Consider the following 24,762-nt stretch of genomic DNA (forward strand, 5'->3'; position numbering starts at 1 on the left):
CTAGAAAGAGAAAAGTGAAAAAGAAAAAGAAGGGAAATAAATCTACTGCGCAGTGTTACCACCACACTTTCACTACTAACTTTTAAGCCAAGAAGAGAAGCGGTACCAAAAAGCAGAGTACCTGTTTTCATGGTGTTAAGCACAGACATGGGGGCCCGTAGCACAGAGCTAAGCATCTGTTCGTGAAGTCTTTTAGACACGGTGAGCAACGTGTGGACTAAAGGAAGACCCCTGAAAACTCCAAGGGCCAGTATGCTGTCTGAGTGAACAAAGAATATGTAGATGATGTAGTAGGCGCTGGTTGGTGTGACTATGATGGCGAGGTGGACAGGAGTCGATGACGCATTAGGGTGCTGCTCATCGATGTAGTTTGGTGAATTTGGGTTGGCACCATCCCTCCATATCTCACTGGTTGAATGAAGCAAAAGACGGAGATTAAAACATGGATTCACTTTTCATTAAAGCTCCATCGCAGATTGGAAATCTCTTCTGACTATTTAGCCCTTAATTATGTTTATGTACAAAATAACAGACATATTTTTAAAAAATTATTTCATTTTGCCACATGAACTTAACTCATGGTGAGTTTGGATGTACAGGAAAGTAACACAACACTCACTCAGTAATGAGAAAAATGCCAGTGACACAAGCAGCCACCTGATGAATGGAAAAAGAGAGGAATTTACTGTTAATTAAAATTGCAAAGTTCAAAAACAGTTTTAAATAAAAAAATAAACAAAATTTTACCTCAATGGCAAAGACAATCACAATGAAAATTAGGACATAGATTAAACTCCTATTGGTGGAAATGTAGCGTAGATAAGTACTCCATGAGGTAGTTTCGAATATCTTCTCACGTTCATCTGCAAAGCATTCCTGTGAAAAAGTAAATCCATCATTTTTGCATAAATGCCAAATATGAATGTATTTTTTGTTGCGAAAAAAAGACGATAAAGCAAAGAAAACGGGTATGAAGGAGGATTCAGAACCTAATGACTTTATTAAACTGTTCGATTTTAAACTTTGTAAAAAAAAAGGGGGGGGACATGTTTTTCTTATGTTTTATTGGCCTTTATTTGATAGTGAATTGACAGGAAAGTGGGGGGAAGACATGCGGCAAAGGTCACCAGGCCGGGAATCAAACCTGCAACAGCCGCATCGAGGACTAAGGCCTCCATTTGTGGGCTGTGCTTAACCCCTGCGCCACCACAGCACAGCCAAAAGGGGACATGTTTGATGGGAAATGTGAAACTATCTTTAATATATGAAAGAGAAATTTTGAATCTTCTAAATGAAATAAAAAATGAGAAGATTTTAGTAGTCTAATAATTGTTCAAAGAGTGTGTTTAGGTGTGTTGCCGTTTTCTACACTAATGTTAGCCATTAATGAGTCAGAATATCTTCCAAACAACTAGGAGAGTTGAAGGAGCTGAAAGAGCACAGAAATGTACCATTTTCATTCCTACAGCGCAAATGGCAGTCAGTCATAAAATAAAAATATAAACAAAATACCCCACCCTTAGCACAGATAGGTGACACTGGCAGGAACAAGCAGCATAGCTTTAGCATGTGAGTTCACACAGAATGGATCAATAATAGGCTAATAAACCAAATGTTTATAATGTAGAACAGTTGTGTCAAGCTCGTTTTCATTTTGGGCCACATCACGATCAAGAATATCTTTAAAGGGCCGTTTGTGACAGAATATGTTGATAAAACTACCTTTTTCATAAACAGCTGATTCTGCATTTGATGAGAACGTCTTGAAATTAAGTAATATTAAACATGTTTTCACCTTTATGTAATTTGGCACAATACAAATAAAACTGCTGATTGATAAAATAATATGTAAAAAAACACAACTGTTATTTTAAAGATTCTGTCACAAATTTTCTCTCTGAGTCTCTCTGAGTCTCTGTGTTGTCCTGTCTCCCCTTGATTATTCCCAGGTGTGTCTCGTTCCCTGATTACCTCCTGTGTATTTAATGTCACCTGTGTCTCAGCGTCTCTGTCGGGTCCTTGTCGTTAGTCGTCTTATTTTGTGTCTGTTCTGCCGTGAGTCTCGTTCAGTCCAGTCGTACTCTCTGTTGCTACCTGTGTTGAGCCTTAGTTTCCGCTCAGCAGTGCTGCCAGGGATTTGGACTTGTGTATCTTCGTTGTGTTCAGTTTCCTTTGGCTTATTCTTCATTAAAACCTTCATTATTCATCTTACCTGGGTCTTCTAGTGTCTGCCTCACCTCCACTTCACCCCACATCATGACAGATTCTATTTCCAGAGGGCCACATAAAATCTTATGGTGGGGCAGATTTGGCCCACGGGCCTCGAGTTTGACATGTGATGTAGAGCCAAATTAATAAGATAAAACGTTCATGCTTAATTGCATTTTGATATCTAAATGTTGTAACTGTGATGAACCAGGCACAGCTATTTCATAGTGTGATCATAAAAAATAGATTTTCCTGTTGTGAAAAGAAGCAAACATGTTGCCAATCTTACCTCCATGTCTTCTTCATCCACTTCCTCACTTATGTCAAACACACTGTCTTTGGACAGGCGCCGGGCATAGATGTCCAGCTCGGATGCCAGGTTGCACTGTGGGGTGATGGACAACTTTTTTCTGAAGGATGACTGCATCTGCTCTCTCCGCTCCTGACCCTGAGCGTTGGTGATGAACGCCAGAACAGACTGGCGCCTGCCATTGAGGTGCTGCAGCCCGTGGTGATACAGGTTGCTCCGCGGAAGCACCTCCTCTACCTGATCGTCCTCAGGCACCACAGAGAATCTTCTCTCTGAAAGTTCATGTGCCCCATCGTCCATGGATGTGGACTGGAAATTATTCGTCTGCTGGGAGTTCCCGATGAATGAAAACTTGCGGGCAGCTGCGAGAGGGTTGAGGATGAGCGAAGGCTTGCGTTTTTCGGGATAACCATCGCCCATGGCGTGGCTGTGAGACGGTGCGTGGCGGAAGGACTGATGATTAGGGTCTGGGCCTCGGAAATTTGCCGTTTCATCCACAGAGACTCTGCGAAGAGTTTCCGTGAGAATGGAGCCACGCCGCTCCGCGTTGATGCTGTCATAAGCTTCGAGACCAAGCAGCAGGGAGCTGAAGTCTGGCCGCTGTGCTTGAAGCTCTGAGAAGGTCCCGTAAAAGTAGCAGTCTCCATTGTGCAACAGAAGGATTCGATCCGCCCGCTTCAGGTGCTCCAACTTGCTGGTGACCACAACACGAGTCTTGGAAGCCATCAGTTTACAGACACATCTGTAGATTATAATTGCACACATAATTCCAAAATATATGGGAATTAATTCAAATCATAAATAAGAGGTCTTTGCAGAACTTTGCAATCAGTTGCACAAAGAAAACCCCAACAGGAGAGAGCTGTCTGCTGAAACAATGGAAGAGATTCTAAGACTCCTTGAAGGAGGTAAATCAGCACAGTGATGCTGGTTATTCCCAGTTGGCCTGCTCTAAACTGTGGAGCATATACTAACAAGATAGGAATGTTTTGGTCTTCAAAGTGTCAGAACTGATGAAGAGAAACAATGTTCCAAAAATAGGAATGCACAATGAAAGAAATGGAAGAACAGCAGCAAACACGAGAACGCTAAAGCCAAACTGTCAGCTGCTGTATGAGAACAATGAATGATTACTGAAGAAGAATATGGTTATAATTTAGCAAAGTCCTCAGATAATTAAAACTGTTAGAAAAAAAAGAAAGAAGGTGGAAGAAAAGTAATATTTTTGTTTTTAAAGGAGTTTTTCTTCCACACTGAAATAATGGTGTGCCATTTTATAAAAGTCACTTTTAAATTTTCGATCAACGTTGTTTATAATGTGTTAAAGGGGCAATACGTTTTCCAGCCAGACAGTATCATTTTACAGCATAATAAAATAAAATAAATAATTATGATAACTTTAATTGTTAAAAAAAATGCTCTATGTATCAAACATTACTGAAAAGAAATTTGACTTTGCAATTTAACGCCTTTGAATCTGGGCTTCTGTCTCTTTAAGAAGTTTTTGCTCTTTTCAACACTCCGCCTTCAGTGTTGCTTCAAGGAATACCGCTTCTCCATTAGCCCTTTAACAACATTTTCAGCAGCATTGCACTGAGAAGTATCTTCTATAATGATCTCAACCGAAGTGCAATTACACCAAGTGTTTGCTAATTGTTGCTGATGCTGCTAGTTTGAAGGAGCTGAGTGAGGTAGGAATGCTCTGTCATGCAGAAACTTGATTTGGAAACTGCAGCTCCTAGAAGGAGCTGTGCATGGAAGGGGGAGCTTGGTTCCCCCAAGTGTTTTACAAACTCGAATGGTTGCCACTGGAGATTCAAACATGCATGAAAGAATCAAAGCAACACTCCAGGTATGTTTTTGATGAGGGAACAACATTATAAAAAGGCGATTTTACATCATACTGCTCCTTTAAATCAAATGTAATTTTGCCATGTGTTTTTATCTATTTTTGAGATAAAACGATAAAACGTTCATGCTTAATTGCATTTTTATATCTAAGTGTTGTAACTGTGATGAACCAGGCACAGCTATGGTTCATCACACCATAAAATAACAATCAATAGATGGTATTTTGGCATAACCATTCCAATTCTTTTTCCGTGACGAAAAAAAGCTCTACTTTCTCAGAAGACTACAGTGTTACCAGAGAAACTTTCCCCACAGTCAATAAGCATCTGAGACACAGGGAAAGCCTTGACCTTGAACTTTCTGCAGCTTTCCCAACCCCCACTACTGCTACATGAAAGACTCTCTGTTGGGATCCTTACTTGTCAAAGATCTCTTTCTCTGTTGCAATGTCCAGGTGGGTGAAAGGTGCATCGAGCAGGTACAGGTCTGCATCTTTATATACAGCCCTACGGTAAAAAACAAACAAACAATATTCATATCTAATCAGAGGGCACAAAGACAGCAAAAAACTGTTGCACAGTGTGAAGACAATAAAGTTTTACAGAAAGTAAACATTGTAAAGGAGTGGAAAAAGGTAACTGGTGTAGTGTGGGGAGAGGCTACCTGTCTACAGAGTGCTAAAAGGAAGCAGGGTTTCTATAGCACTACTGAAAAAAGCAAACACTTTCAGGAATTGCAAAAATAAATATCCAAGCTGTAACCACAAATCAATAACCACATAAATAATGCATTGGAATATTAGAGTGACTCTGGTGTCCTATATAGAGATTTAGTGAGGCAATAAAGCTTCATCACTAGGAATGTGACTGAGGTCCTTAAATAGTTCTGAAAAATGATAAACATGAATAAAAAGTAGACTTGGGTTGTCAGGCAACAGTATAACAAAAAGGTAAACCTGGCTGATCCTGTTGATGGCAGATTTTGATCTAAAATTGTTCATAAACTGCAGTACAAGTATCACCATGATTTAAGTATGTGGCTCTACAGTTAATTAAATGAATGAACTGTGATGAAGTGAATTCAGTTGAGTTCAGGTCAGTTTCTTTATGTTGCACCAGCTCAATAGAAATGTCATCTTGAGGCATTTCTGGAGATTTCAATGGACAAGCAACACATTCTGGTTGAATACCAACGAATACCTTTGGCCGGATTCATTTAGGAGGGGGGGCCATGGGGTGTTTCGTCACCTCTGTTACGCTGAATGTCAGGCCCGCGCACTTGTTCAATTGATAAGATGGCACCTGTCAATCAATTCAGTCGCAATCTGTCCCGATGTAAACAGTAAACACCCCTTACCTGGAGGGCAGTGTTTTTGGGTGTGCCATGCGCTGCAGTCTGGCTAGATTTGATGATTGTTTGCTATTAAATGCGCTGTGGTCATAGAGATTTGGTGGGAAATAATCAGAAAAAAATGTTAAGTTGTCAGTGGGGAACATGCAGAAGGCAGCTTTACACAGTGCATTTAGATGGCGGAATGGACTTTATTCCATTTTCCAAACTGGAGTCTGGAAAAATGTAAAAGAGGATAAATGCCTGCAGCCAACCTAAGAACAGCTGAATACAGATCGACGGTATTAAAACACCATGTTTGTATGAAGGTTTTGTCATCATTACCTCATTGGTGTGAAGTAGGCCTGTCGCGATAAACGATAAATCGATTAATCGTACGATAAATTAAAACTATCGACGTCATTTTAATTATCGGTATTATCGTCTCTTCCGGCCTTTTTCTCTTTCTGTTAATGACACTGAATGAAAAAAAAGGCTCAACTCCGGTGCTCCCCACTGACTCCTCCCTTCCTCATTTCCTCAGTGTAATTCCCAGCGCACACTACACGATCTTAGAGCTGTCGGCCGATTGTCGGCCCATTTTCAAAACCTGACAGACCACACATTAGCCGACAGAAATCCTAGGTATAACGGTTCGATCGGGTTCGGTCCTGCAGTGTGGTGTCCAACAATGGGCACAAAATAATGGCTACAAGTCCAGTGAACTAATTTTAAAACCAGGCATTAATCAATGCATTACTACAATGTACCTGCAATGCATGTGGCTAGTGTCAGCGTAAAGTCCTGACTGAATGAAAATCATTAGAACCTATTTACGTCACGTTAACGAAGAACAGCTGAAAAGTTACCGGGTTTATCAACTGCGGTAGCAATTTCGCTCCAACTCCTCCTCTTGTCATTTCTATATTCTTTGCATGTTGAATAAACATTAATGTTGTTTCCACATATCATCTCCGATGTTCGCTGGACTTCGGGTTGCGCCGTGTCAGCTGTTTGGGATTCCCCGATGTAATTTCCCCTCAGAAAACAGGAGCAGAATCCTCGCTTTCTGATTGGCTGCCTGTCACATTCAACAGGCTGCGTTAAAGCTCCCAGTCGGGGGAAAACCCCTGATTTAGATCGGAGCGGCCGACGATCTACCGTAACACACCACACAATCTTAGAAAGATCAACGTTCTAAGATTGTTGTAAGGGGAAAAATAGGAGCAAAAAATCATGTAGTGTGAACTATTGCATCAGGTCGTAGATGTGCCCATCTTCTCTATTTAAATCTAATTATTACTGAAGGGCAACATAGTATACAGACTTCATAATCTTTACTCTTTTGGTTGAATGAAGTATTTATTTCCACTTTGGCTTTATGTTGTTTAGTTTTTTTTTTCAAGTGCGTTTTTTGTTAATGGAGACCATTTTATTTTCGTTTTTGGTTGTTTTGTTTATTTTATTTATCAGTTCCAGTGTTAAGTGTTCTTTTGAAAATAATGTGCATCTATCTTTGGCAAGAAATCGCATGGATTATTATGTCATTTCCATTAAATCAGTGTAAAAAGGTCTTCAAACAATATTATCGTTTATCGCAATAATTTTTGAGACAATTAATCGCTCAGCAAAATTTGCTATCGTGACAGGCCTAGTGTGAAGGCACCAGTATCGGGTTAAACAGTTGTCCAACCGGGTGACCCGTTAGCTCTTCAGTTTGCCAAAACACACACACGCACGCCCGCACACACCCACCCACACTCACACACACAAAAAGCTCATAAACCGGCGACCCGCCAGAACCGTGCACACGGTAAAAAGCTCTGGCAGGATCCAAACGACTGATCTTAGAACTATGGGAGGATTCAAACTCCGCTCATTCATTTTTAGCTTACAGAAAATCGCCAAGCCGCCAAATTTACAAAAGTAAACTGACCAATAACATTTAGGCTTTGTGCGGACCTCCAGGACTCACACAGACTCGCTACATACAAGATGTTTTGACACAATAGATCTTTTTTTTCTCCTAAATGTTGTTAATACTAAATACTGTAGGTTAGATAATTAAAAATATATATATATTCTTTAATGTTTTACTTAAAGGAAAATCTCAAGATACACAGTGCGTACAGCTGCGGGCGCCCTATGCTCAGCTACTTATTACATTAAAAATGTGCACAATACAGCCACAGGATAGATAGATAGATAGATAGATAGATAGATAGATAGATAGATAGATAGATAGATATGACAAAAATCACGACTGGTCAAATATTTGGAACATTAAAAAAATAAATAAATAAAATAGATGTCAAATATCCTCCAGCAATGCCAGTTTGGAGCAGCAGGACAACCTAATGGTTCCAGCGTATCATCACGTTACGGCGCAGCAGCGCTATCTGGATGTTGGGGGTCTAAAACCAAAAGGCAGCGCAGATTATATTTGCTGCATGTTCCACAAATTGTGCGGGAAAGAGATGTCTGAGTGGGACAGATAACCAGCCAGACTGCTGACAATATTTTTGCATTAAAAACAAAATGAAAAACAACATGAGTAAACTTTAATGTGCCTGTTATTTAGCTGACAAAAATGAATTTCAACAGCCAACAGAGATCTGAAAACGATCAGCAGCCATTGATATTTATGGCTACTGATGAATGATTGGCTTTTGGAAGAGCAAAGAGGAAAAAAACAAAACAAATTCATACAATTATTTTTTTACCTGAGCAAAAATGATCTACTCTGGGCAAAGTGTAGGTGAGCATTTGATCTGGACCCATAAATGGACATGGGCCCTATGTCTTTTTTTTCATCCCAACGTCATTCGAAAGAAAACATCGTCACAGTTCTATAAATGGTGACAAATACAGAAATCTCATTTAATTTTTAGGCAGAATTGGTTCAGACCTGGACCGGATCAGAGTCCAAGCCTTTTTTCAGATGTCAGACCGGTTCATGACCCAACCCGACCAGAAGCTGCCGCATGTGTGTAAACCTTTGGGTGACTGTTATGATCTGGAGCCTTAGGTTTGGTCCAAATCTCAGTGCTGTAGGTTTTATCTGTACCTCTGTCTGCATACAAACACAGAGAGATGTCAGCCATGAATTGTCAGAGTTGTGTGAAGCCTGTGTAAATGTCTGGCGGAACCAGCGGATGGGCAGGGCAGGGCCATAAAGTGGGTGGGCCAAAGGCCCTCTTAGCCCCCCCCTGTTCTGGCGCCTATACCTTTGGTATTCATTGTTACCCTTTAACTTGAATTTCAGAGAAACAACTTTTTTCATCAGACCACTTTGCAGTTTATTACTTCATAACACTTATTTATGACTCGCACAATTGTTCTTTAATAATTAATATGATCATTGCAATGTTTTATGAGTGATGAACCACGGTGACCGATTAGTGTGTGAGTACCTGGCGAGGCAGATCCTTGCTCTTTGACCTCCACTAAGGGTAACCCCTCCCTCAGCAATGGGCGTCTTATCTTTCTCAGGCAGCAAGTCAAAATCCTTCAGACAGAAACAAAGAGGTCACTGGGTCAGACTTCTGTGTAGTAAATGCAGCTTGAAAAACAATAAAACACAATGAATAGAAATGGAGCTGTTACTAACGACAGGAATGACGCCTTATTTCCTTATTCACCTCGTTAAAGTTGACATAAAAAGATGAATGTGTAAACTTGGAATGATATCAATATGCTTCCCCGTCCTGCCAAACATCTACTAAATGGTTCCAAGGAACTAAACCCAAACAAAGTGAAGGATTATGGGAATTTAAGAGTGGGGACCACTGAGAGGGGATTAATTGCAGTCTACACAAACGGAAACCAACACGGCAGAACAAAAGAATTGACTTGACAAACAAGTTTGCAGATGACACGACTGTTGTTGGTCTCATCTCAGACGGGAAGGGGGAGCTGGAGTACAGGGATGAGGTGAAGCGGCTGTCAGAGTGGTGCAAAGTCAATAACCTGCTCCTCAACACCTCCAAAACAAAGGAGCTAGTGATCGACTTCAGGAAGAAGAAAACGGACATCCAGCCTCTCACCGTCAGTGGGACCTGTGTGGAGAGGGTCCCAGTGTTCAGGTTTCTGGGCATGGAGTTGGAGGACAAGCTAACCTGGAGCACCAACACCAAGGAGCTGTTGAAGAAGGCACAGCAGAGACTGTACTTTCTGAGAATACTCAAGAAGAACCGTCTCCCCTCAGACCTGCTGCAGGCCTTCTATCACTGCTCCATAGAGAGTGGGCTCACGTACAGTCTGTGTCTGGTACGGCAGTAGCACATCCGCGGACAAGAAGGCGCTCCAGAGGGTTGTTAGGGCAGCAGAGGGAACCATAGGCTGCCCGCTCCCCACTATGGAACAGATTTACACTTCCAGGCTCCACAAGAAAGTTTTGGACATTTTAAATGACTCTTCACACCCTGGCCATGGTCTCTTCCAGCTGCTGCCATCAGGCAAGAGATACAGAGCAATAAAAACCAGGACAAATCGCCTAAAAAACAGTTTTTACCCGATGGCAATCATGGCACTAAATTCAAAGGCATAAGAACTTCTGCTCTTGACACCACTTTGTTATAAATGTAAATTCTGTTGCGACACCTCCAGGCGCTGCAACCGTCTTCTGATGTCTATTTATTTCTCATTTTGTACTATTTATTTCTTTATCTTTGTATATTATGTATATACACATAACCTGCATCTTAACTCGAGTCGAGCAAATCTCAATCTCGTTGTAATCTGTTGATGACAATGACAATAAATCTTATATTATCTTATCTTATGTGAAGTGTAAGTGAGAGCTACACAGAATATTAACCATATGAAGACAGAAGTACAAAAAGTGCAGAAGAAGGAATTAAACTTGAGCCAAGATGGTGATGATTGGAATCGGACCATTTTAAGTTTGACTGGATGCAAATGAAAAACAACTTTATACCATTTAGGAGTAGCCTGGTCAAAACTAGCCTGTTCTACGTTGACTCAGGAAAGCTGGCTCTGTACTGGGACTAAGGCTGGAGTCCCTGGAAACTGTGGTGGAGAGGAGGACACTGAAGAAGGTTCTGTCTATTATGGACAATAAACAGCACCCTCTCCACCACATAGTGGACAGACAGCGGAGCACCTTCTCACATAGACTGCTCCAGCTCCGCTGTCGTAGGGACAGATACAGGAAATCCTTCCTGCCACATGCCATTTCACTGTACAATAAAAGCTAAATCATTGTTCTGCACTAATCAGTCCAATTTTGCACAACTGCACTATGGCACATTTGCTGTACATATATTTACATATACATATCTGCATTTTTTGAATCTTTGCAAGGACTGCTCTAAGTTGCTTTTTATATTAACAGCATTTTATATTTTTACAATTTATAGCATTTTAGATTTTATTTTTTATTTTATCTACAACTACTACTCAGTGGTAGTTGTTATTGTGTCTTGTCTCTATGCTGTAACTGCGAAGTAATTTCCCTGCTGGGATGAATAAAGTACTTCTATTCTATTCTATTCTATTCTATTCATCCAGAGGGACAACCAACAATCAGTTTTCTGTTGTAAGGAAACATGTCTGCAGATAATTCAGCAAGAGAGAGCGAAACTTTCAGCAGATGAAAGGAAAGTTGAACACAACAAAGTGGTTTTGCTTTACACTTCTGATCTTTCGATCTCTTTCTGACATGGAACATGCAGGAAGGCAGAAATGTGAGTCATTTTGTATCAAGAGATGAACAGATCACAAATAGAGCATCTTAATCGGCTTTCTTTACCTTATTATCAAATTATTAAGAATGACACATCAAGCCACATCAAAACACAAACCACAGGTGGGACAAGCACATGGGTTGGTAAATAGAGACAAGCTAACTGGTGACTATAAATGAAGACCAAAGAGACAAACTGACATGATGAAGTTTATACCATTGAAACATCCTACCTTCTTTACAGCAGCTTCCACTGTCCCAATTGGAGCATAGGGGATCAAGTTAATATGTAAACACCTTGTACAATAAGTCAGCACAGCAAGACAAAACTAAGTCACTCAGTGAAACTCCTTCTAAATTTAAGTTACTTTGGTTTTTTAATCGTCTCAAAGTGGTTTTAAGCTACTTTTTGGACAATGACTGCTTATGAACTCATGCTTAATCATTTTACAGAGTCTTTGCTAAGCCACTTAGCATTGACCAATACAATCAGTCAAACTTAAAAACGATCCTGAACTCAAACTGTTGACCTGTGTTGCATCTGGACATCACAGTCAAATTATCAAACAATATTTTAAATTGTACAGGTTTCCATTTTGTTGGAAGAATAGTGTTGCTAAACACATTCCATTTCTTAACCTGAAACTATGAACATAACACGGTTTGTAAATACAAACATGTATTTTCCAGAAGCACATAGGTTTTGGAGAAAGTTATTTGACTCCAGTTTTCATTTATTAGCTTACAGTTAGCAGTTAGTGTCATGGTTCATTTGAACCACTTGTATAAATAGGGTTGGAGTAATTATTATACAGTGAACCCCCACTGTTCAAGTATTTTCCAAATTATTCATGGAAAATTTGCCTGCTTACAGATCATACCATAAATTTAAAGTAAAATGCTACTTGACAGTATTGGTTGGTGCTTGCAAAGCAGCCAGTCCAGGAGTGTCATTCATTTTCCTTGGTGCTGATTGGCTCTACCATCAAGAGTGGAGATAAGGAAAACTGAAGCTGTTAGCATCTGAAGTAGTGCCAAGTCAGTTTCCACTGTGTCTATTAATGCATATGAAGGTAGATTTGGTCTATGAACTATGGAGTGGTCCCAATGTTTTTAAGCATGCCGTGGTAAACCCACTAGTGAAAAAACCCCAGCATTGACCCCTTAGTGTACTCAAATTTTAGATTAATATCAAAACTCCCATTTCTTTCAAAAACACTGGATGAAATTGTTTTTATCCAACTAATTGACTTTTTAAACAGGAATGGGATTTTGGAGATTTTAGAACTTTAAGGCCCAACAACAGCATTTGACACTGTCGACCACAGTATTCTAACATCCTATTACCTTTGTTCATGCCTGCAGGACAAAAGTTTCTGTGTTCATACACCAAACTTTAAGTCCATTTCAGAACCTCTGTCCTGTGGAGTTCTTCAAGTATCAATTCCCACCCCTCTCCTATTTTTCATTGTATCTTTTGGTATTAGAGTCAATTATGAGAAACCACGGCATCTTTTTTTACTGTTATGCAGATGTCTGTCTGATTTAGCTTCCTATGAAGTCTAACCGCCTGAGGACTAGCATTGGACACCACTGTGCTAGAAGATTCAACACCAAGAAATACATGCATTTGTTCAACTGTAGCTTATTAAATTGTTCTGAAACAGAAATACTCTGGTCAGGGTGTCATTAAAGAGGACCAATAGCAAACAAAACAGAAAAAGCACCATTCTTTTAAGTGCACAAGTTTAAATTTAATGAATCATGAATCAATTTTAGAGACAAACCTTTAAAAAACAATCTGAAACGTATTAAATTTGTTATTCTTGTTGGGTACCGGGATTTTGGGGTTTTCGTTCTGGGTCCTTTTTCAGCTATTCACCATCCTTCCTCCAGATAGCACCAGAGACTGCTTTTCCTGGCGGGGCGTGCCGATCTCCAACACACCTGTTCGGCATCTCCTCATCATCTCTGGAGCTCAAGAGGAGTTGACTGACAGTTCTTCGACTCCTGAGTGTTTGCCAGCAATGGTAGTCAGAGCCCTCCAGTGTAAGACCTTAGTTACTTTCTTGAGAAACTTCCCGAGTAAATCCTCTTATTGTTCTCCTCCTCCAGGTGCCATCCTCAAGACACCGAGTTCCTTTGTGAAAGGATTTTTTTCCTGGTTTCCTGGAACCTATTCCCTCATGACGCCGTGGAGAATTACCCACTGGTTGCCCGAGTCCCCGCACCTCCCCCCTGGAAACGCCGTTCAACAGTCGGAACGCTCCTCTGTCTCCAGCCCGCCAGAACTTACCTGTCCGCCTTCCACCGCTGCCTCGTCAAGTCCTTCCGGATAAGCTTGACCAAGCTGGATTCTCAGACAGCCCGGACCCATTGAGAAACCTCTTTGGACTAAACTACCTCGACCCAACAGTCAAACCCTCCCGGACCTTCACCATCAACTCTGCAAGTAAGATCAGTCCGTTTATCATTCTCTCACTCCCTTTTCCGACGCTCTCGAACTCACCTTCTCTCTGTTGCCTCCATAGTGTGCCGCATTCCCCGAGAGCCGTTTTTCCTGGGGCTGTAGCACCTCTGCTTGTTTCCTGAATATTCAATAAACCATCCTTTACTGATTATCTGTTTCCCTGTGGTGTTCTGCATGTGGGCAAGAAAAGTTCCTCCAGGAACTTAATACCCGTCAGATCAAGACCAATCGATGGTTGAACAAATTAATGACATTTTTGCAAAACTCTGTTCCACAGTCTCCTGCTCCCGAACAAACCCCGGCTCCGGATCCAGATCCTCCAGCCCGTTCCACGTTTTCGGAGATCCGCCCACCGATGCCAGAAAGATTCTCTGGGGAGTTGGACAAGTGTAAAGGTTTTATTTTACAATGTTCCATAATTTTCAATCACTCATCGCAAAGCTTTGTCCGTGATAGTGCCAAAATTGCCTAAGTCCTCTCCCTCTTATCGGGCCAACCGCTGAGTTGGGCCGAGGCCAGGTTCCCCTCGCCCACTGATTATGGTTGCACCTTTGAGAAATTTTTAAGAGAGTTTAAGCAGGTTTTCAGCCACGATCGTGATAAAACTTTTCACTCCAGAGAATTATGGAAAATTAAACAGGGACAGGGAACGGCTGCCGAATTCGCCATTGAATTCAGAATAAAAGCAGCAGCTTCCGGCTGGAATGCCGCCTCCTTAAAAAGCGTGTAATTTCATGCTTTGAATGAATCTATCAAAGACGAATTAGCCACGTTCGACGAACCAGAGACCCTAGAAGAGCTAATAAGTCTAACAATTTGCTTAGACTCAAGAATACGATCCAGAACTAAAGAGAGAAATTGTAAAGACACTACCGTAAGAGCTTCCGCCGCTCCCTTACCTCCCAGATCCGATTCTTCTTCTCCCGGCTCCTCAGAACCTGAGCCTATGAAAAATCGTCCGAACTTGCCTCACCCCTCAGGAGCGACATAAAAGAATGACCTCCCGCTTATGTCTTTATTGCGGGCTCACCGGTCATTTTATCACTCACTGTCCTGAGCGGTTAAACCCTCAGGTCCGCCAGTAGGGGCGAGGAGGGTGGCGGATCATCAACAGAATAACGACTCTCCTCGCTTGCTATTACCTACTACCTTGATTCGTGAAGACCAGTCTCTCCCGTTGTCTGTATTAGTAGATTCAGGTTGTGAGCAGGACCTGATTGACACCACTTTAGTCCAGCAGTTGGCCATCAAAACCATCCCTCTCACAGCTCCTCTTCGAGTCACCGCTATCGACGGCCAGGCCCTCCCTCAGATCACCCACCAAACCAAGCCAATACAATTAGTCATTTCCGGGAACCATAAAGAATTAATTTCCTTCTTTGTTTTTCCCTCAGCTAACTCCCCTATAATCCTCGGCTTCAATTGGCTTCAACGACATAATCCTCACATTAACTGGGCTAACCGTCATGTCGAATCGTGGTCCACGTCCTGTCACTCATCCTGCCTCTGTTCAGCAGTTCCACCAGGTCCATCACCGGCTGAGCCGCAACAAGCGGACCCTCCCAATCTTTCCACAATTCCACCCAAATATCACGATTTAGCTTCAGTTTTCAGCAAGAGCAAAGCTCTCTCCCTTCCTCCTCACAGACCCTACAATTGTGCTATAAACCTCCTTCCTACGGCACCTCTTCCTTCCAGCCGCCTTTACAATATTTCCCGACCACTACGCGAAACAATGGAAAAGTACATTAAATACTCGTTAGCTGCCGGCATTATCCGCCTGTCCTCCTCTCCACTAGGGGTGGGATTCTTTTTCGTGGGCAAGAAGGACGGCTCTCTCCGCCCTTGCATTGATTATCGTGGGTTGAACCAGATCACTGTAAAAAACAAGTATCCCCTGCCACTGCTGTCCTCCGCCTTTGAACCGGTCCATGGTGCTACCATTTTTTCTAAACTAGATCTCAGAAATGCCTATCACCTACTCCGTATTCGTCAGGGGGATGAGTGGAAAACGCCGTTCAAGACACCCATCGGTCACTTCGAATATCTAGTCATGACTTTCGGTTTATCAAACGCCCCAGCATTTTTTCAAGCTCTTGTCAACAACGTTCTGAGAGATTTTCTGAATGTTTTCGTTTTTGTGTACTTGGATGACATCCTCATTTATTCTAAGAACCTCGCAGAACACAGACAACATGTCCGGCTCGTACTCCGACGCTTACTGGAAAATAAACTTTTTGTTAAAGCGGAAAAATGTGAGTTCCATTAAGTATCTGTCTCCTTCCTGGAGTTCGTTCTAGAAGGCAGACAGGCAAGGCCCACAGAGGAGAAGATCAAGGCGGTTTTGGACTTGCCCATTCCCGAGACGCGGAGGCAACTTCAGAGGTTTCTTGGCTTTGCTAATTTCTATCGCAGATTTATCCGTAATTACAGTCAAACAGCCCTACCGTTAACAGCTCTAATGTCATCCAAGATCAACTTCAGTTGGACCCCAGAAGCAGATGAAGCATTTAAGAAACTCAAGAGTCTCTTTTCCAGAGCACCTGTGCTATTCCAACCAGACCCCACGAAGCAATTTATTGTTGAGATTGATGCTTCTGATTCTGGGGTAAGGGCGGTGCTGTCTCAAATTTTTGCTTCAGACAACAAGACTCACCCATGTGCTTTTTTCTCCCGTAGACTGTTCCCCCCGGAGCGCAACTATGATGTGGGTGACCGCGAATTGCTGGCCATAAAGCTGGCCTTGGAGGAGTGGCAGCATTGGTTGGAGGGGGCGGAACATCCAGTACTAGTTTGGACTGATCACAAAAACTTATCCTATCTCCAATCTGCTAAGAGGCTCAATCCACGTCAGTCCTGCTGGTCACTTTCTTTTTTTCTAGATTCAACCTAGCCATTTCCTTTCATCCCAGTTCTCGCAACATCGAACCCGACCTTAGTTGCTTTCTTGTGAAACTTCTCGAGTAATTCCTCTCATTGTTCTCCTCCTCCAGGTGCCATCCTCAAGACGCCGAGTTCCTTTGTGAAAGGATTTTTTCCCTGGTTTCCTGGAACCTATCCCCTCGTGGCGCCATGAAGAATTACCCACTGGTTGCCCGAGTTCCTGCACCTCCCTCCTGGAAACGCCGTTCGACAGTCGGAACGTTCCTCTGTCTCCAGCCCGCCAGAACTTACCTGTCCGCCTTCCACCGCCGCCTCGTCAGCTCCTTCCGGATCAGCTTGACCAAGCTGGATTCTCAGACAGCCCGGACCCATTGAGAAACCTCTTTGTACTAAACTACCTCGACCCAACAGTCAAACCCTCCCGGACCTTCACCATCAACTCTGCAAGTAAGATCAGTCCGTTTATCATTCTCTCACTCCCTTTTCCGACGCTCTCGAACTCACCTTCTCTCTGTTGCCTCCATAGTGCGCCGCATTCCCCGAGAGCCGTTTTTCCTGGAGCTGTAGCACCTCTGCTTGTTTCCTGAATATTCAATAAACCATCCTTTACTGATTATCTGTTTCCCTGTGGTGTTCTGCATGTGGGCAAGAAAACTAGAACCGAACATGACAATTCTTCATATTACATACACTCAAACATTTCCCTTCATGTCTATACATAATACAACAGGAATGTAAAGAATTGAAAAAAAAACTAAAGTCAGATTTTTACACTCTTACATTCCTACCTCCTGATAAAAAAAAAAACAACGCCTCTAAAAAAGACACGCTGGTGTTGGATGCTGGCTTTGTTTGCTGTGGCAATGTAATGTGTTTTTGTTCAAATGACCGAGGCAATGTTTGTTCTACAAGGGATAAAGCAGTGAGTTTATATGATGGCGTGACCCACAGCAACAGTTGTGGGAAAAATATTATTGAATATAAATTTCACAACTACTACCCAAATCTTCTGTAAGAGTTTGTTGTTCATTAACAACATGATTTAACAGGACAAATTAAGTCAACAAAACCCTCTCAGGTTTAAAATGTACTTCTGGTTTACTGTACGGTGCCAGTGATTGAGAGAAAAAAGGCTCATTTTCCACAGCAGTGACATAACCAGGGAATTCAGGAGAGACTTTATTATGCTGAGTGTCCATCACTCAACACTGAGGCTCATGGGTGTGAGTGTCCGTGTCAGCGTAGAAAACAAAATGTGTACATACATATGTGTCTGTGAGTGGGTAATTGTAGATACTGCATATAGAGAACCACTTTCACAATACTTACCAACAAAGGGAGAGCTTTTGTGAAAAGTGACCTTTTCCCTCACAGTTTTTGCATTTCTACTATGCTCTACTAGTTAGGTTTAGAGGTATTGTGGTTGAAGTTTTGGTTCAGGTTAGGGGTAGAGTTGGGGAAAATGTACAGTATAGGTTAGGTGTGAATGCAGTTAAATAAATGGAAGTCAATACAAAGTCCTCAGTTTGTATAGAACTACATGGATGTGTTTGTGTGTATAAACCAGGTTTTTATATCCTTGTGGGAACCTATTTCTGTCTAGAATGTAGGATTGTGGGGACATTTCCTTGGTCCCCATGAGGGAAAATGCTGTTTTTGGGTTAGTGGTTAGGTCTGTGATGTTAGGATTAGGGGTAGGGTAATGGTTATGCTGCAGAAAATGAATGGAAGTCAATGTAAAGTCCCCACCAGTCATGAAAACATGACCGTGTGTATGTCTGTTTGTTTTGGTGCGTTGCATAACTGTTGCAGAAGTAGACAAAGAAACCTGGAACAGTTAGACCTGGAGTAAAACAGAATCACTAATGGCCTTGCAATGGATCCAAAGGAGCAACTGTTGACATTTCAATTTAGCGAAAAAAATAGCAGTTGAGATTTGAGCTAAACTGAGAGCAATAAAATATCTTGTTTTCCATCATTCTTAGTAAATTATAAGCATTGTGCCTTTTGCGTGTTCTTAAATATATTATCTCTTCAATTGCAAGGCATGCTTCTCACGTTTCTTGGTATGAAACAAGTTATCCTTCATGGGGTGAATTTGTATGTTTTATTTTTTACATATCCACGAAAGAAGAAAGAACGAATGAGCTATAGGTAGAAGTGAGCATACCTCTTCCAGCTGGCAGGCCTTAATGATGGAAGTGTAGCGAAATTCGTCATAAGTCAAGCCGAAAAGGATGTTGTCACGAATGGTCCCTGGCATTACCCAAGAAGTCTGCGGTGAATACGAAACTCGACCGCTGTGTCTAATTTTGCCCTCTGATGGCACCAGCTCTCCCAGGATCATCATGAGGAGGGAACTCTGAAAAAAAACAGGGAACACTGACTTCTACAACATTTTAAGCTCAAGATAAACAAGGTTTGGTCATGTCCCGCTGCATTTTACAGTCTAAGCATTTCACTTACAGTACTCACATGACATATTTTTAATATAATGAGCATAAGCATTGCTTTAACTATTTGTTTGAAATACCTTTCCAGACCCAGTAGATCCAGCCACTCCGAGCATCATGCCTTCCTCTAAGCGTAGGTTGATGTTTTTGAGGACAGGTGTGATGTATAAGTTAGTGAAGAACAGTCCATCGTCACCGGTCATGTGTCCATTTGCTTTGTTCTCCCTCTTGATCTTCTCAAAGAGCTCAACAATACCCTGCAAGAGAATTTAGAGTTTGAGTAAAGTGACAAAGACACAAAGGTATTTACAGTCCATAATACTATGAAGATGCCAGTCCATGAAAATTCTGTTATTAAATGTCCACCTTTGACTTGTAAGAGCTTACCATATCGTACTACCTACACATTAGCATAACTTGACAGGTTTGGGTTGAATTATTGTCTTTTTGCTTCTTTTTTTTTACATTGCCTTGAAAAGTTATTCATATCTCTTTTTCACACTTTTTCCATATTACACCCCCTTAATGTTTATGTATTCTTTTGGGATTTGAAGTGGAAGCTGAAGGATGAATGATTTGCAATGATTTTTGTACTCCAATACCCCAATATCAAACTGTTGACCAAAAATTGTTATGATGAGCAGGAGTACCGTATCAATCCCTCAAAAGTTCAAATAATATCTAAATTAGATAAGTGAAAATTCCAGAGCAGGACCAGTAAAGAGAGAGAAGTAGGAAGTTTAGACCATTTCACCATCACCATGACATGTCTGGCACACTAAATAAGCATTATCAGGAATGCAATATCAGCTGATCTGTTTGCTGAGATCAGCTGATCGACCAGAGAAAATCATGCAAATGTCAAGGATGTCAAGGGCACATTGCTCTTGTATGTAGGAGGTCTACCTCCCCTTGCCTCTTGTTTTACTTTACTTGTTGTATAAATTCCTTGTTCAGAGGCAACCTATGATAAAGCAGTTCTGCAAAGATGGTCAGGGGAAGCTGAAGAAGGTCTGTTTGGGGTTGTTTTTAGGCAACAGACTGGGATGCTCTTTGCCAGTCACATGGAGATGACTGATTTGATTCCCCAATGACAAATCTCTGGTTACTACTGACCTGAAGGAAATGACTAGCAAAGAAAAAGCGTGGAAGACAAATAATTACTGAAGAGTTTCCAAAGCAAATAAAAATTGAGATTGGAGGACATGCATTACACAAATATTGAGTTTAAGGGAAAAATGGGATTGCTGAAAGAAAAGTCCATAAAAGTTTTAGGCTGTTTGCCTGTAAGCAGAATAGTTTTCAGATTTTTCTGCCTCATCTTGTTCTTTCAGACAATGACACCAGAGTAAACTCCTCTGAGTCTGAGGAAAAGAAGCACAAGGACAGGAGAAGACTCACAAAGGCCCACAATAGCCTTTTTCAACCCATCTGTCACTTCCTCTGAACAGATTAAAGGATGACACAGAGCTATGCTAGAAAAGGGGAACCCTGTGTGACTGACTAGGTTATTCATTGACCCCCCGTGATGTTTTATGGGCCTAAGCTCCAGTAATGTCAGTATTGGTTGTAGTTTGTACATGAAATTCTCATTCTAAAGAGCTGACGTACACGCTGTCAGCTGTAAAGAAAAAAAAAGAACAACCACCCCCCCTGGCATTTGTATGTGAATCCACACATTCCAGGAAGAGAGTAAAAACAGAATTTGGGAATTGGGTAATGAACACTGAGTCTCAGAGGGAGAACTAGAGTGTTCCCAGCAAAGTGGTGACACCACTTGGTTAATTAACTATGCAAAGTGAGGGATTGCCGGGCGTCTGTTTTCTCACGGTATTGGGTAGACAATGAATCACACCTGTTAGACTAGGTTTACAGCCTTCGACTATAGATAAGAAATTACAATCCTCTCCTGGTGACAGTGAGGAATGAACTTTTACACCTGTAACTCATAGTGGTTTAAGGAGTTGACTTTCCTCAGCGTCGTACTGCCGGAGCTTGGCATAATGATAGAGAAACAGGAACAACTAAATATTCCCGCTAAACACACCATTGCAAGATTTCATGCTGACATACGGCAACTTAGACAGTATCATTTTTTGTCTCAACACATTTCATAGATTTTTCTCAATTATTACTAACATGAAAATCAGATGAAAAAACCTGCCATCATCTGTGGGTAAAATTATTATTTGTTCATAGGTGACTCATATTTAGATTTTACATTATACAATGTGTTTAATAAATGAAGGATTAAACCTCTGGTTTGTGCCTGTTGAGATGTATTGTCAATCCATATCAATGAAAACAGCTTGCAGCAGCATGTATTTTGCATTTAGTAATGTTTGTTGAAGACTGGTTCATTTAAAATGACATTTTACATATAATGCATCAGAATGACGACAACTTATTTAAAAATATGCTTTAATTTTTTATCATTGTATTGTTTTGCTTTTTAACAGACTGTGAATAAAATCCATAGTTTTAGCAGAGATGGACACTTCATGAAAGACATATGGCATCTTTATTTGACAAGAACAAGATTAACAAATGTTTGAAAGTGACTGACATGTGGTTATTGTGCAAAAGCAGGTTCTGCACCATTGCATTACCTTTACAGGGTTTAGAGCTTAACTTGAAAAGAGGGAATGAATTATGAAGGCCTGGGTTGTTAATAAGAAGAGGTATGCAGGCCTTATTAAACAGGACTAAGATTTGGATTCTCAGGTGTCTAATTGTGAATATCAAGGTATCATGATAAGAAGCAGCAGTGCCTGTACCCAACACAGGTTACATTGCAGTCATTCTGGTCTAAAAGCTGGATTCATTCATTCATTAAATAATGAAAAGGTTTTTTTGTCAGTTCAAAACTGTAAATTTTAACAAAAATGTAGTCTAAATGTGTCATCATATTTAAAACAGTCCTTTCAAATTTCAGACTTTCAGCTTTAGAATAGCCAAACACTGACTCTTTTTCTACAAATCAGAATTATTGTAACAACCCAACTGCAAAAAGAATGAAATGGGTTCATTCATATGAACTTAGACTGCTTTTACACCAGCCAGATTTAAGTGATCGAACCCTAAATTAAATATCTGCTTACAGATCAGGGTTTAACATGGACTAATGCCTAAATGAGGACAAAGTTTAACCTTTACACTGGAATTAGGTCTATCGTGCTCTAGGATTGTCCAAGTGTACTGAGTATGCAAACAGACCTCATCCCAGGATGCAGAGACATTGATCAGCTCCAATCCAACTGTGGTCAAGCTGTAATCCATTACTTTGTATTCTTCCTTAAGCAGAAAATCCTGGAAGCGAAACACACACACACACACACACACACACACCCGCACACCCCGACACATGCACATGCATTCAGCATGGACAATATCAGTGTTTCCTTCATTATGATGCAAAACTAACATTTTACATACAATTTTAAAAATCAAAGCAACAATCACATCCATTTACCACCAGCTTTATTAGACACAAGATTCAGATGGAATACAGTCCTTTCTTGTGTGAGACACACTAATATCTGAATATCAAATTATATTATTTGAAACAGAGGTATCCCTAAAAGTTACATAAATTCTCAAAAATAGATCAGTGTGCTTAAAAAAAAAAAAACACAAACAAAACTGATTCTGCCTACCTCGATCTTCTGGACCAGTGCCAGCGTGTCGTACCACATCTGGATGGAGCCTGGCAGCTGGCGGGTGAGCGTCATACGTAGCACGACGCAGTATGACGCTGTGGTGAAAATCCGCCGCAGTATGATGCCGTTACTGAGTGCATATGGCACGATGGCCGATATGATTACCAGTATGGCAGAGAAAAAATATGAAGCACTGTAGAAATAGCGCAAAGAGCCAATCTTTCTGGTTAAAGTCATTTCATCCCTGAAAGGAGAAGAAAAATAGTCATTTTAGGTAAATATATTATCATACACAACTATTACTTTACACTAGGAGTACACTGCAGTTTTTTGCCTATCAGCGATCTTTAAGGAGCCTGACCTGCCAATTCTGATTTCGGCTAATATAATTTTTTTTGGTTTTGCTAAACATAGCTACAAACTGATGAAGTTGGGAACAGGTGGATGATGGCAGGGCAAATGGGGGCAGTGGCTGATTTTCTCATCTTGGCAGAGGTAGATAAGATCAGTTGATAATATCGGTTTCACATGTTAGCATCAGCCAATCACTGATCTCCCAAAATTAAGGAAATCAGGACCGATTTAGTGAAGGACCCCTTCTTTATTCAATAGCATGTACATCAGTTTTTTCATATTTGATATTTAAGGTAGCAAAGTTGTTGCTGTAGGCATTGTTGGAGCCTTTTTATATTATATTGTGATATTACAACTGTACTGCTGAGGACTGAATATTTACATTATTAATAGGGAAATGAAAAATCTGAATGTCTGTCAAATGTGTAACATATGAAGACCGTTTTAAAGAAAGAGTATCAAAATGAAACAAGTAGGAAATATCATCAGGCAGTGTTGAGCAACTCTGACACCGACTCTAAAAACCAATAAACTTATAGGATTTATAACTGGTTCCAGGAGTCTCTATCATAATGAAGCATATTGCTAACAAAGCAGCAAATCAGCTGATTTATTAAGTAAGAGAAATATATTTAACCCACATAATGTTTAATACTGGTATGTTCCCTGTGGAACTCATCCTTGGTGTGAACATCAGCCCTAAAGCCTTATAGACGTTTCACAGTATCTGTACATGACCTTTCCACAATAAAAATTACATAATCAACCCAAAACTTCTGTATCAGAATGTTATACTGAAGGGTCAAAATCAATGTTTTCTACAATAAAAACTAGATTTTCAAGCTTGGGTAAAAACAATATTTCCAAACATTTTTTCACAATTTTAAAAAGGTTTTAAACAAGAAGCATCAGATATTATTAAACATAATTAATACCTTAATTTTTTTCCCGTTAAATTGAATGACAGACCACCCCTCCACTACAGCAAGCATAACAGAATACAACTGACATGAGCAGTGACTGAATACAATGGCACATTTAAAAATAAAAAAAAAATCAAGGAAAATCATGTTTTAATTGCTTTCATTCTTTGTGTGTCTAGTGAGTAGTGTTGCCTTACTGTCTGATGTTTTTGATGATGGTTTCCATCACTTCCTCCCAGCCGTAAGCCTTCACCGAGTGAATGTTCTCCACAATCTCAGAAGTAAGAGCCAGACGTCGGTTTATCAGCCCAGCACGCTTCGCCCTGCATGCAGCAGGCATATTAACGCGTGCGTGTGCATGCGTGTGTGTGCATGCGTGCATGGGGGTGTGCATGTGTGTGCATGCGTGGGGGTGCGTGCACGTGTGTGTGTGTGATGACGTGTTTTCACCTAGGAGGCCCCATCTTCAGGGACAGCCACGCTTGGAGAATGCCCAGAAGAGTGAGAGCTGCCAGGGCACAGAAGCCGTTCACCTCGATCAGCTCCCAGATCAAACCAGTACACAGGATACACTGCAGAGGGGTGATCCATACAAAGTGTGCTAGTCCCAAGCTC

The 24,762-nt window shown here is 41.0% G+C and overlaps 1 protein-coding gene across 1 annotated transcript in view; it reads right to left on the minus strand.

Annotated features, from left to right (window-relative positions):
- cftr (CF transmembrane conductance regulator) overlaps positions 1-24,762 on the minus strand; it is a 76,794-nt gene that overhangs the window by 28,999 nt on the left and 23,033 nt on the right. Inside the window, exons 6-17 of the mRNA XM_032548002.1 lie at positions 24,598-24,761; positions 24,345-24,470; positions 22,868-23,114; positions 22,428-22,520; positions 19,292-19,468; positions 18,929-19,120; positions 9,112-9,206; positions 4,789-4,875; positions 2,498-3,260; positions 748-876; positions 620-657; positions 122-408 (exon numbers count right to left, since the gene is read on the minus strand). Of these exons, the coding sequence (XP_032403893.1) occupies positions 122-408; positions 620-657; positions 748-876; positions 2,498-3,260; positions 4,789-4,875; positions 9,112-9,206; positions 18,929-19,120; positions 19,292-19,468; positions 22,428-22,520; positions 22,868-23,114; positions 24,345-24,470; positions 24,598-24,761 (2,398 nt within the window). The remainder of the gene's footprint in view (positions 1-121; positions 409-619; positions 658-747; positions 877-2,497; positions 3,261-4,788; positions 4,876-9,111; positions 9,207-18,928; positions 19,121-19,291; positions 19,469-22,427; positions 22,521-22,867; positions 23,115-24,344; positions 24,471-24,597; position 24,762) is intronic.

Source organism: Xiphophorus hellerii, chromosome 2 (assembly GCF_003331165.1).
Source record: "Xiphophorus hellerii strain 12219 chromosome 2, Xiphophorus_hellerii-4.1, whole genome shotgun sequence".
NCBI classification, from domain to species: Eukaryota; Metazoa; Chordata; class Actinopteri; order Cyprinodontiformes; family Poeciliidae; genus Xiphophorus; species Xiphophorus hellerii.